General features: G+C 55.1%; 1 protein-coding gene across 4 annotated transcripts in view; it reads right to left on the minus strand.

The window, feature by feature from the left end:
* The window catches only part of CACNA2D2 (calcium voltage-gated channel auxiliary subunit alpha2delta 2), a 136977-nt gene that overhangs the window by 64232 nt on the left and 60630 nt on the right, over window positions 1-12115 (minus strand). For all 4 annotated transcript variants that reach the window (XM_072941334.1, XM_072941332.1, XM_072941333.1 and 1 more), the window contains exon 3: window positions 5208-5324. In XM_072941334.1, coding sequence (XP_072797435.1) covers window positions 5208-5324 — 117 coding nt within the window. The remainder of the gene's footprint in view (window positions 1-5207; window positions 5325-12115) is intronic.

Here is a 12115-nt window from a genome sequence, read left to right on the forward strand (position 1 = left end):
TCCAGCCAGAACCTGGAACCACAGCCCTGGCATCTGTTCTACAAATGTTCATAAGGCTCCTTTCCTGGGCCAGTCCTTGGCAGTAGTTGATGCCCTTGTCTTCCCAGGTGATGGCCTTGTCTTCCCAGAGCCAGTCCAACCTCCATCAATGAATGCATTGTGGACCCAGTTCTAAACTGGCCTCCAGCTGCTCCAATGACAAACTTATCCCCCAAATTCTTGGTGACTCTTCCAGGCAGCCTGGAGATTGCTATCACCCCACCTAGAACTGAAAGGATCTTCCTCCTGTTGGGGCTGCTCCATTCCATCTGCACCTCTCCGAGGTCCCCAGTGTTCCCCTGCTTGTGGGGCTTCTATTCACCATGGCTGTATCTCGGTGTCCCATGAGACCAGTGGTTCTCAAACAAAGGGATTGTTGCCCCCAGGGGACATCTGGCACTATTTGGAAACGTTTGTTGGTTTTTATAATTGGGGGAGTGGTGTACTACTGGTGTCTTGTAGGTAGAGGGAAAGGATGCTGCTTAATATCCTACAAAGCAGAGCCTCCATGACAAAGAATTATCTTGCTCAAAGTGTCAATAATGCTAACACAGAGAAACTCTGCATTAGATAAAGCCTGAGAAAGCAAGCAGAGGGTAGGTGAGAACTAGGCAGAACCACAGCCCCTGGCCCCTTGGCTCCCTCCCTGGCTCATTCCTCCTGCTCCTTTGAACACCCAGCCCAGAGCCCAGTTCCTGAATAGACCCTGCCACACTGCCAACAATGCATCAGTTTAATTGGGTTAAGTGGCCATTAGTGGCAAAAGCAGGGCGGTTGTGTGCAAAAGGGTTTTTAATTTTACTCTTTAAATGATGCTCGCTCCCCAGAGAGGCCGTTGATGGTGGGAATGCTGCCCAGTAGAGCCCCCAGAACCAGGACCACAGCTGCACCCACTGTCCTAACCTCCTGGATGTCATGAGGGTGGGCTGGGAGAGGTGCTCAGTGTCTTGTCTCCATTGCCTGGGAAGATGCTATAGGGTAAAGACTTACCCAAGTTCACTAGGTCATCCCAGAGCAAGCCCTAGTCACAGCAGATCCATCTCTTCCCTTGGCCATGCCCACTGTGGACAGCAAATACCATGTGGTAGCACAGAAGAGGGCAGTATTGGGGGGCAGTTTCTGGGATCTGGACCCCAGGTTTTTGCTGTGGGACCTGGGGCCAGTGATGTGACCTCTCTGGGGCTCAGTTTCCTCATATGTAAAATGTGGATAAGAGGAATAACCTTTGACTTGTAGGGAAGGTTTGAAGGGGTCTGGAGTGTTCTGGCTCACCTTAGGCTGGGCACTTGGCAGGCACTCAGAAAGAGGCCAGTCATTGTCGGAAGGAATTATTTCTATTTTAGGGGATTCATCCTGAGCTCTGAAACTACCCTGAATCATCTGTGGAACACTGAAAAATACTGAAGCCCAGCCCCACCCCTATAGAATCTGCTGTACTTGGTCTGGGTGGGGTCTGGACATCATGATTTAAAAGTTCCTCAGGTGACTCCAGTGCACCAATAGGGTTAAAACACCGTCTGAAGGCAAAGGTACAAAGGCGTGGCATCTGGAAGAGTCTTGGCCCCAGGACTGAGGAGGACCTGAGGTGGAGCATGGGGAACACGGGAGTAGTGGGGAGGGCAGAGCTCAGTGGCTGACGTCTCTAATTCCTGGATCTCCAGCCAAGCCTCGCCACTGCCTCTGGTTTATCTGAGGTTGGAGGTGAAGGGCGTCCCTGAGGCAGGCTTCTAGCTGCCACACTGATGTCCCTTAAGAATCTGCTCTGGTCTGGCTGCTCTGGCCCTGGGCTTCTCATTCCTTAGGAACCAAGCACATTGAGCCACACCACCCCGACTTTGTCCCCAAGAGGCTGGAATGTCTGCACTGGGGTCACTCCTTACCTCCTCCTCCCATGGCCTCTCCTGGAAGCCACACAGCAGGGGTGCCGGGCATGGTGCTGAAGGTGGCACAGGCTTCAGGGACATTGTTTGCACTGTAACCTCTATAAATGATGGCTCCTGGAGCTGTGAAACGAGAAGTCCTGGGCAGGGCCAGTCTCCTCTCCCTATTTTACAGATGGAGAAACTAAGGCCTGGGATGGGGTGAGACTGAGAGCTCCATGAGGACAGGAATGGGGCTTTTCCCTGCCACACCCCCAGCACTGGCCTGGCACACAGAAGGCCTTTAGTGATGCTGATGCATAGATGGAGGGAGGAATGGAACCATGAAGAGATGACCTTTCTGAGAAAGGGGCTCTGGGAGAGGCCCCAGCTGGGAGGACAGGAGATTCCTGATTTGGGTCCAGCTCTGCCTCCAATGTGCCATAAGAAGTTAGGCGCCTCCCTATCCCTCCTTACCCCTCCTGGGACTCAAGACCCTAACAGAGCAAGCCCTGGCTCAGAGGACCCATCCACCTGGATAGCAGAAGTTCCTAGAAGGTCCCCTCCATGTCTCCAAAGCTGAGGTCCCAGCAGGTTTCCTGGACTTGGGGATGCTAGTTGCCTGTGTTGCAAAGTCCCTGACCTGGCCTGCTCTGCCTGACTCTTGGCCTTGTAAACCACTCTGTGCAGCTTCGAGAAACTCGTTACAAACATCTGATTGTCCCTGATTAGATGAGACAATGAACTTCCGTCCAACATTGCTCGGTTGCTGCCTTGCAAGCCCCACATTAAAATTCCAGACCAGAGTGAGGGGATTTACATTGGATTACTGGATGGGGTCCAGGGAGAGAGGGACAATGGAGTGGAGGGGGTCCGGACACCCAACATTCCTCCCTCCATATGCACTCAGGCTGCAAACAAATGCGGGAAAGGAGAAAAGGGCCAGACCTCGATTAAAAGCAAATTTAAAACGAAACTAAGACCAAAGCTCATCTGGAACAATTAGGACCAAGGCAGGACAAGGTCGGACCTCTCCTTCCTCTGGGGATATGCACAGGAGCATCCTGTGGGCCTGGAGCCAGGGGTGCTGCAGCAGAGGGAGTTCACTGGCTAGGAGAGGGCGGGGCTACGCACACACCTCTGGACTAATGTGGGCAGTGAGGGGCCTTCCTTAGGGTCAGAGTGACCTGGATTCAAATCCTGGGTCTGCCACATCCTGGCCTGATGCATAGCAGGTCTGAATCTCAGTGCCCCCATTCCTCAGGGGGCTGTGGTGAGAATGATGTGTGACAGACTCAGCACATGCCGAGTACCCAATCAGTGAGTGCCTTTTCTCATCATTCTTCCCTTAAGAATCATTTGTATTTAGTGCCAACTGTGTACCAGGCCGTGTGTACCTGGGCTACAGATGCAGTGGAAAGGAGGCAGACATCTGCCTGCCTTATAGGCCAAAGTCCGACATGTGGGATGTTGGGAGATGGTTGGAATCAGGACCCCAGGCCTTGGGCTCCTCTGCCCCTCAAGTTGTCAGGGTTGCCTGTTCCTCCAAGAGGCAGGAAAGGAGCTTGGGGAGCAAATCCAGCCCTGGATGGGCAGGGGCTGGGCCTTGGGCTCCACATGTGGAGGGCAGGTCAGACATTTGTCACTGCCACCACTTAGCACCCCTGCTGAGGCAGTTGGTCCTAAAGCCAGGGTAGCGGGAGGTCTAAAGGTATGAAGGGTGCTCCTTCCCAAATCTATCAGATGGTTTCAGCACAAGTTCAGGGCTGGTGGCCTGCACTTTGTGAACTGGGCAGTGGAAGCAGCAAAGCAGGGAAATAGAGGCAAGGAGCGGGTCTGGGATGAACGGGAGAGAAAGAGACAGAGATAGAGAACCAGAGAAAGGAGGGGTGGGCCTGCAGGTGGTGTTCGGTTCTAGGAAAGGCAAGGTGGTGGGACATGAGTTGCTGGCTGTGTGAGGCAAGTAGATGTTTCCCGCAGCCAGGGGGAACCCTGATGGACCTGGGGGTGACCATCTTAGCTGAAGGCTTGGCTTTCCTCCTGTAGTCTCAGGATGCCCACCTCTCCCTATTTCATGATCCCAGGTCACACAGGAGCAGGCAGGGGACTCCTGGTTCTTTGCAGGGGCCTGGACTTGGTTGCGGGGGGTGTCTGGCTGCTCTGACTTGACCCTGCCAGCCCCTGGCCTGAGCCTGGGCATGACCTGTGTGGCTGACTCATTAAAAAATAGCTTTATAGTGATATAACTCACATATCATAAAAATCATCCACATAAAAGTATACAATTCAGCGGTTTTTCAGCATATTCACAGTTGGGCAACCATCACCACAATCTAATTTTAGACTATTTTCATCACCCCAAAAAGAAACCCTGTACCCATTAGCAGACACTCCCTATCCCTTCCCTTCCAGCCCTAGGCAACCACTAATGTACTTTCCGTTTCTATGGATTTGCCTATTGTGGACATTTCACAGAAATGGGATCACACAATAGGTGGTCTTTTATGAAGAGCTCCTTTCACTTAGTATAATGTTTTTGAGTTCATCCATGTTGTCGCGTGTATTAGCACTTCTTTCCTTTTTATTGGACTCGTCTCTTTGATACAGGCTGGGCCAGCAGCAGTTATGCCTCTGACATGGGGGCAGCTTGGACTCCTTCCCTTTTTTACTGCACAACCTGCCCAGGGCATCCTGCAGCTCCAGAAGCCCCTTCCCACCTGCCCTCCCTGGGGAGGTTGAGTACCAGGGTCCGCTGGCTTTGTAGACTGATCAGGGCACACCAGCAGGTTCTGTCACCTCACAGGACCGCAGTGCCTTGGAGCCGACAGGCACCACCTCTCTGAGTGCAGAGTACAGACCGAAGCCCAGAGGGAGGCAGAGAAGTCACGGGCAGAACAGGAGCTCCAACCCTGAGCATCACATGGCCATGTCTTTCTCTGTGGGGCGTTCAGGCCCTCCCTCCCCGGCATCAGTAGGTTGCTCTCCTGGCCAGGTGCTCGCCTGGGGCACACTCATAGGTAGAGCTGAGGAACAGGAAGTTCCCAGGCCCAAAAGAAGGGAGGAGTGGGGCCTGTCATCATATCCACACAGGGCCCCAGACCCCAGGTCACCCCTCCTGCAGCTGACCTAGATAAAACCATCCTGCACCTGCCACAGTGACCCACAGTCCACGTGGCCCAGCCTGCTAGCAGTGGCCCGGCCTGAATGCAGATGGCCTGGAGGGTTGTGTTCATGGCGGGTCCAGATGTTGCCCTTACAGTGCAGGGCTGCTCTGCCTGGTCCTCCCTCAAGCCAAACGACCGCACCTACCTTCAGGGCCTGCACCTTCCTGTCCAGCAGGCTCTCAATGTCCCCCGCAACCTTCTCCACCAACTTCTGAGGCTCATTCTCCTGCACCTCGAACAGATTCCTGTTGTCTTTGTAGACCTGGAAAGAAGCAGAAGCCTGGGGTGAGGGCAGAGGGTCCCACATCCCCATGTCATGGTGCCCAGATACCCTTTCAGCACAGCTCACCATAGAAAAGTCCTCACACCCAACCTGACCCTGGCTTTGGCCACTGAGAGGGAGCAGGAAGGTCTGGCAGTCGGGCTCAGTGCTCAGACAGACTTGGAAGAAGGGCCTGGCCATAGGCTCCACAGCTTGCATGGGGTTGTGTGTGTTTGGTGGGACAAGGTTGTCACTGCCTCTCCAGGACTCAGGCTTCCTCCTCCAGGGGTCACAAGCAGCACCCTCCTGACCAGGTCGGAGTGGTGAGAGCAGCAGAATGGGGAGGGTGGGCTGGATGGGAGGTAGGGTGCTGGGGGAGAGGGAGCCAACAAGCACAAATACATCACATACGAACATGAAGATGCCCTCACACCCACGTGTGTACATAAACCTACACGCCCACACATGCATCACACACACAGCCACCCCTCCACACAGGCTCAGGAATCCACATCCCCTTTGCTGACGCTGCCCCAGGGCATTTTCAAAAACTACTGTGGGAGCTCCAGGTGCCCCGAGGGGCTCCTCTGTCATTCAGGCACAGAATATGGGGGCAGGGACGAGGGAGGAAGAGGCATATGGGGAGAATGAATCTCCCTCCCTCTTGGTGGGTTGGGGGTGGGCTTGTGCACACACGTCTCTGGGGGTGTAAATCTGACAGTCCACATCTGCATGTGTGAGTGTGTGTGTTATGGCTCAACACACATCCATCTGTGTGCCCGTGCCTGAATGTTGGGGTGGGGTGGGGTTAGGATGCTTGATGAAGCCTGGGGGCTGTGTGTGAACTGTAGAAACAGATTTCTGTGGGCAACTTTGTTCATGGCTGGGGTCTTGGGTGTGTGCACATGCATGAGTATAAGTGTGTGTGTGAGTGTGTCCATATGCACTGCACATCCCTGCATGAGTCCCTGAGCCTGAATGGGTCCATGTGTGTATCCAGGTGACCCCAGGAAGTCTTTGCCGCAAGCTGGCTCCTTCACCAGAGGTCACGGGCTGATCACCACAACTGAGTGCCGCGAGCTGCCGCCACCAGACTGCCATCAGGCTGTGCAGAAGTGGAGGGATGTGGAAAGACACAAAGAGGGGTGATGAGGAGGAGATAAGGAGGTGGGAGAGGCTGCTGATGAGAGACAGACAGGCAGGAGAGATAACGTCAGTAGAGTGACAGTGAGACGTGGGGAGATAAAGGCCATGGCATCTGACATGGGGAGGAGGTGGGGGACCGGGTGCCTCTGGAGCCCTTGCCTGCTGTCCACTCAGCGCCTGGCAGTCCAAGGGTTAAAGCAAGTCTCAACGCTGGCTCAGGCAATCTCCTCCTCCCACTGCCCCCTACCCCTCCTGGCTTCTCTTTTCTTTTTGTCCTTCTCTTAGAACAAAATAATTTGTGGTGAAGTCGCTCCTTCCCACAGAGCAGCGGCGATTAGAGGGCGAGTGGCAGGCCTGGCTGCAAGGCCAGGGAGGATGGAGGCCCCAGGTGGGAACCAGGTCAGGCTGTTCCCTGGGCCTCCGAGGGCGTGTCTCAGGACAGAGGCCCCCAGATGGAAGTCAGCGATGGAGACAGGCCAGGAAGGGGTCAGAGCCTGGGGGCCACTGAGACATGTGGGGAGCCTAGAACCCAGTGCTCACTGTTGGGGAAACTGAGGTTCAGAAATAGGAGAGGATAGGTCAAGGCCACACGACTGTGAGTGGACAAGCCGGGTCCCCCGTCCTTCCTGACATCTTCTCAGGTTTTAGGACATTAAAAACACATTTTTCTCCAGTCTTGGACCATCACCCCTGGTTGTGCTGAGGCCACAGTCTCAGCCACACTGGCTGAAATCTCTGCTGAGCGCACCCTGCCCCCCTTGTGCCAGCAGGGGGCGCAGCTGCCCGGCTTCTCAGGGGAGGGGATGAAGTTCCCATACCTGCCTGACTCCCCTGTCAAGGTCATTCCCAGGTACTTCAATCAAGGCTGTCCATAGCAGCGGCAGCCTGGATAGTGGAGGCTGGACTATGTGGCCCCCTGACAACTCTCTTCAGGGAACCTGGGAGTCCCTCCTCTCTGGGATGTCCCTTGCAACTGGGGATGGTGACTCAATTAGGGCTCAGGGGCTGCAGAGGGAGTGGGTTTCCAGATGGCAGGGTCACACCCCAGGACCCTGACAAGTGATACAAGAGCTTGGAAGCAGAGACCCTGCTAAGAGTCACTCCATGTCTGAACCTTAGCTTTCAATCTATTAAATGAGAGAATGGCAGCCCTCACCTCACAGGTTGTCCAAGGATCGGAAGATTCATGTCACGAGGTGCCTATACTATTGTCACTACTGCTACTGTTTAGGATTCTGCAGAAGGAATCACAGTCCCCTCCTTGCCTCCACACTCTCCCTGCTAGATCAGCACCCTTAGGATCCAAAGCCATTCCTAGGCAGGTAGCCTTGGTCTCCCTAGGGTCTGCCCATCACGTACCCCACCCCTCTTCCCAGGCCTCCTTGGATAACACCCTCTCCATCAAGCATCCTGTCTGTGTCTCCGACACCTTGGCCTCAGCCCTGGAGGTGATAACAGGGGAGCCTGGACACAGGGATGTCACTGATATGGTATGGCCACAGCCGGCTCCCTTCCATCTCTCTCCAGGCATCAGGCCTGTGTGCACTGGACCCTGGGCCAATGTATATGCCCAATTCCATGTTCAAGAGCAGAACCAGCCTGACCTGGGTCTGACTCCTCCACTTTTGCCTGCAGTTGTGCTACCCCCTCCTTGGAGTCTGGGGCTGCATCTGCTGTGTTTCTTCCTGAGTCTACCCAAAGACCCACCATGACCCACCGTCCTTCTGCTGAGCCCTGGTGCCAGCATTCAATGGCTCTCCACTCACTGATAGGGCACAAGCATGCAGGCCTCTGGGTCCCCAGCCGATGCTGATTCCCACCGCCACATCTTTGCTCATGATGTGCCTGCTTCCCCTCCTCCTTTCCCTGCCTATCTAAATCCTCCCTAGCGTGAGGGTGGGGAAATGGGCTAGAAGGAGTTTCTGGGGCAGATGAGGGCAGAATTCCAAAGTGCAGGGACTGGTTGAGCTAAGGCCAAGCCTGCCCCAATCCCAAATGAACACTTGAGATGCAACAGCCTTCTGTCCCAAGTGCCTTAACTCTCTCAACATTCCCCTGGACCTGCTCCAGTTATCCCTGTCCCCTGGGGTGGGACTCTCAGCTGAACCCTACATCCCGGGGAGACCCAAGTGATACAGTCCAGCAGATGGTCCCATCCTGGGGGATAGGTCATCTCTCCATTGATGTGGTCTGGGGAGGTGCACTCCACCTGCAGTCCTGGCAGGAAGCCCAGAAGAGCTCAGGGGAGCTCCAGAGGACACCCAGCGCTGGCTCTCCTTGACCCCAGCCTCTAGCCCTGGTCCCTAGGGCCAGCTCTGAAGCAACAGAAAGCCCCCGGCGCACTGGGTGCAGGGCCTCAACAACCACAGCAGGACTGCCCTCCTGCTGGTGTCCTTGGCCCAGTGAGCTAACTGGAAAAACCCAACAGCTCCCACAGCAGCTAGACTGCATGGCCCCCACCTCTGCAAAGGCAGCTGGACAGAGGAGAGAGACGGGGGCTGGCTGGTCTACGGGTTGTTGCAGCTACATGCCAGCCGTGATGGAGCTTGGATGCTTGCAAGGGCAGAGGGAGCCAGCCTCATCCCCCACAGCTCCAAACAGTCCTGACTGGAAGGGGGATAAGCTTTGAGGCGCCAGGAACAGAGACAGCCACCATAGGACATAAGAGGCGCCAGGACCAGTGACCAGGACAGGCCCCCATCAGACTGTTGAGGCATTTTGCTAAGTCCCAGAAAGCCTGGAGCAATGGGGCTTGGACTCAAGTCAGCACCCAACCTACCCACAGAGAGGAAGGTAGGGGGAAAGAAGAGGAAAAGGAAGGCAAAGGAGAGGAGGGAGAAAGGGGAAAGAGGGACCACGGAGGCTGCAGGAATGGCCCTATTTGCCGAGTGGCTCTGGCCACTCTGGGGCAGGTGCTTCACACACTTGACCTTGCTGATGTACAACCCCCGAGGAAGGACCATTCTGATCAGGCCCACTTAGATGGGACACTGAGGGGTTAAGTTACACAGAGGAGCTCAGATTTGAACCCAGTCTGTCTTATCCAAAGCGTTTGCTTTAGGTCATACTCTGCAGTTCTGTTCCCTGCATTTATCTCCAAACTTGAAGGTGAAGCACAAGGTAAACGTAGCACAGGGATCAGCAGGAGGCTTGGGGGACCTGAAAAGGGCCTGGGGGGCCCAGGGTGATGCTGAAAGCCTGAGGCCTGTGGAAGGCAAGAGGACCACTCTGGAGGGGAGGAGGCGGAGGACCAGCAGAACCAGCCTGATCGACTAACCAACCATCCAACTCTGGGAGTAAAAGCAGGCACGCGTGCAAAGCTCCTCTCTGCAGCGAAGGTGAACAGGCCCTAATCTCTGGAAAATTAAATCAGAAAGAAAATGGAATGAGAAAGATTTGATGCAAGCTGGGCCCTGCTGCGCCTGTCTCCTCAAAGGCCTGGGCTCAGCAGGGAGTTCAGCTGGGGACTCTAGCATCCCAGCCCCTTCCCCCTGCCCAGGGCACTGAGCAGGGCACAGTCAGGGTTGGGGGAGTGAACCCCATATGACCCTCCTGGGGGATTTGCTGTTCTCCAGCCTCCTCTAGCCACATCTCAGTGTCTTGTCCTTGAATTGAAAGGCACAGCTGGGGGCGTTTTAACTGCCCAGCCCATATGTCAACAGGTCCCTAGAGATGGTAGGATGTGGTGGGATGTGTCTCCCTAGGCCGGCCTACATGGGCAAACACTGGAGAGGCCACAGGATCTGGGGTGGGAGACAAAGACCAGCTGCTGGAATGGGGTACACTCGTGCCAGAGACAGGGGAGCCTTAGGTGGGAGGATACAGGGCTCATGGTCACTGAGGGACTCAGCCTGGCCAGGAGGGAGGTGGGGGGTTGGGGGACTGGTAGTGATTACCTCAGGGATCCCAGCCAGTCAGGGAAAAGCTGGCCCCTGCCCTCACCCCTTCCAGGCTGCTGCCCCTGTATCCTGCCTTCATGGGGAAAATCAAAGGCACTGACATAGCTGCTAATCACCCTGACCAAAAGATGGATGGAGTAGCCAGGTACCTAGGGGCCCTTCCAATGAGAGCACTCAGGACAGATCCAAGATAGGCTGCACTTCCTGGGCTCTCTCCACACCCAACCAGCCTTGGGCCCCACAGCCCAGTTCCTTTGGGGCCACCTCTTGGTAAGTTCACAAAAACCCTGATCCAGCTAGCTGCTCTGGGGACACACCAGACCCTAGACTGTGTGTGTGGCAGAAAGCTCCCTGGGGCAGGGGTTGTGGCTCCTCCTTGGCTCGCCTTGGTGTGGGGCTTGTAGTAAGGCAAGGGCCAGGGGCCCCTGGAGCACCCCCAGCACACAGTCGGCACACAGGCAGTGGGTTCTGGGCCACTCGGCTGCATGCTTCATCAGCTGCTGACAATCACCAGCTGCCACATTAGGTTCCCACGTGGCTGTGCCACGCTGCCACCATCCTGTAGTGGGTTGGCTCCATAGTTAGTCAGCTGTATATGGTGTCATGTCACAAGCAGGCTTTGGACATTATGATGCTGGTTGTCATATTATTAATAACTAACCTTTATATCAAGTAGGGATTTCCCAGAATAAACCCCTCTGTTTAGAGGAGGTCACAACTGTATGCCTACTTGGGCCATTACAATGTGGTCCAGCATTGGGCTATGATGGAGGACACAAAGGTAGTGTGGGAACAGGGAGGAGGGCTTGTGGCCTAGCTTCTAAGAACAGGTGAGGATGTGGTTGTTCTGGGTTGGTGGCCCATTCACGGCCCCATCTCCTCCCACCTCCACCGCCATGTCCTCACATCCCCACTGGGGTACTCTCGTTTATGCCACAGGCTCTTGCTGGGGCCTCTTGAGCCTGGGGCAGCAGGGACAGACCAGACCTTGTCCCTGCCCTCGTGGGACTCACCACCAGAGGGGACAGACACCTGTTCAGACTGCTAACGGCAGGGGGTGGCAGTGGGGGAAAGGTGGACAGGAGACATCTGGGAATGAGACTGGTCTGCTTGGGTAGTGGGGGTGGTGAAGGAAAAGACTGAGTTTGGTTTTCAGGAGAGAGATTATCTGAGCAGCGTCTGAAAGGCTGGTGGGAGTCTGCTACATGTTGGGGTGACTGGGGGATAAGGGACACGAGGCAGGAGTAACGGCAGGTGTCACTGGGCAGGGAGGAGGGAAAGGGCTGCTCAGTGGTAGGAACACAAGGACTTGTGGGGGGCAGAAGGGAAGTAAGGGGGCAGATTCTGATGGGAAGGGAGGTAGATACCCTGGTGCTAGGGGGTGGGGTAGGGAAGTTGTCAGGGGAGGAGGGGGGTGTGGCTTAGATCATAAGGTGAGCCAGTCTTGGTGGCTTGGTGGCCCCTTCGCCCCTAAAAGGCAGCTGTTAGGAGCTTTTACCAGCAGATTCCCTTTGAAAAACTCACAGGGGCACAAAGCCCCCGCCACCACCCCCAGCAACGCCTCCCTGTTTTTAAAGTTAAAGTTTAGTTGACTGTCATCCATTACCGCAATTAGTACATTATGTCTAATTATGCAATTAGTGTAAAAAGTGCACTTGCTGCTGAGAATGGGAAATTACGCTGCCTCGTTACGCTGTAAAATCCATGTCATAAAAAGGCTCAATCTCTTGTTTTTCAAAAGACACA

This window comes from Vicugna pacos, chromosome 17 (genome assembly GCF_048564905.1).
Source record: "Vicugna pacos chromosome 17, VicPac4, whole genome shotgun sequence".
Lineage (NCBI taxonomy): Eukaryota > Metazoa > Chordata > Mammalia > Artiodactyla > Camelidae > Vicugna > Vicugna pacos.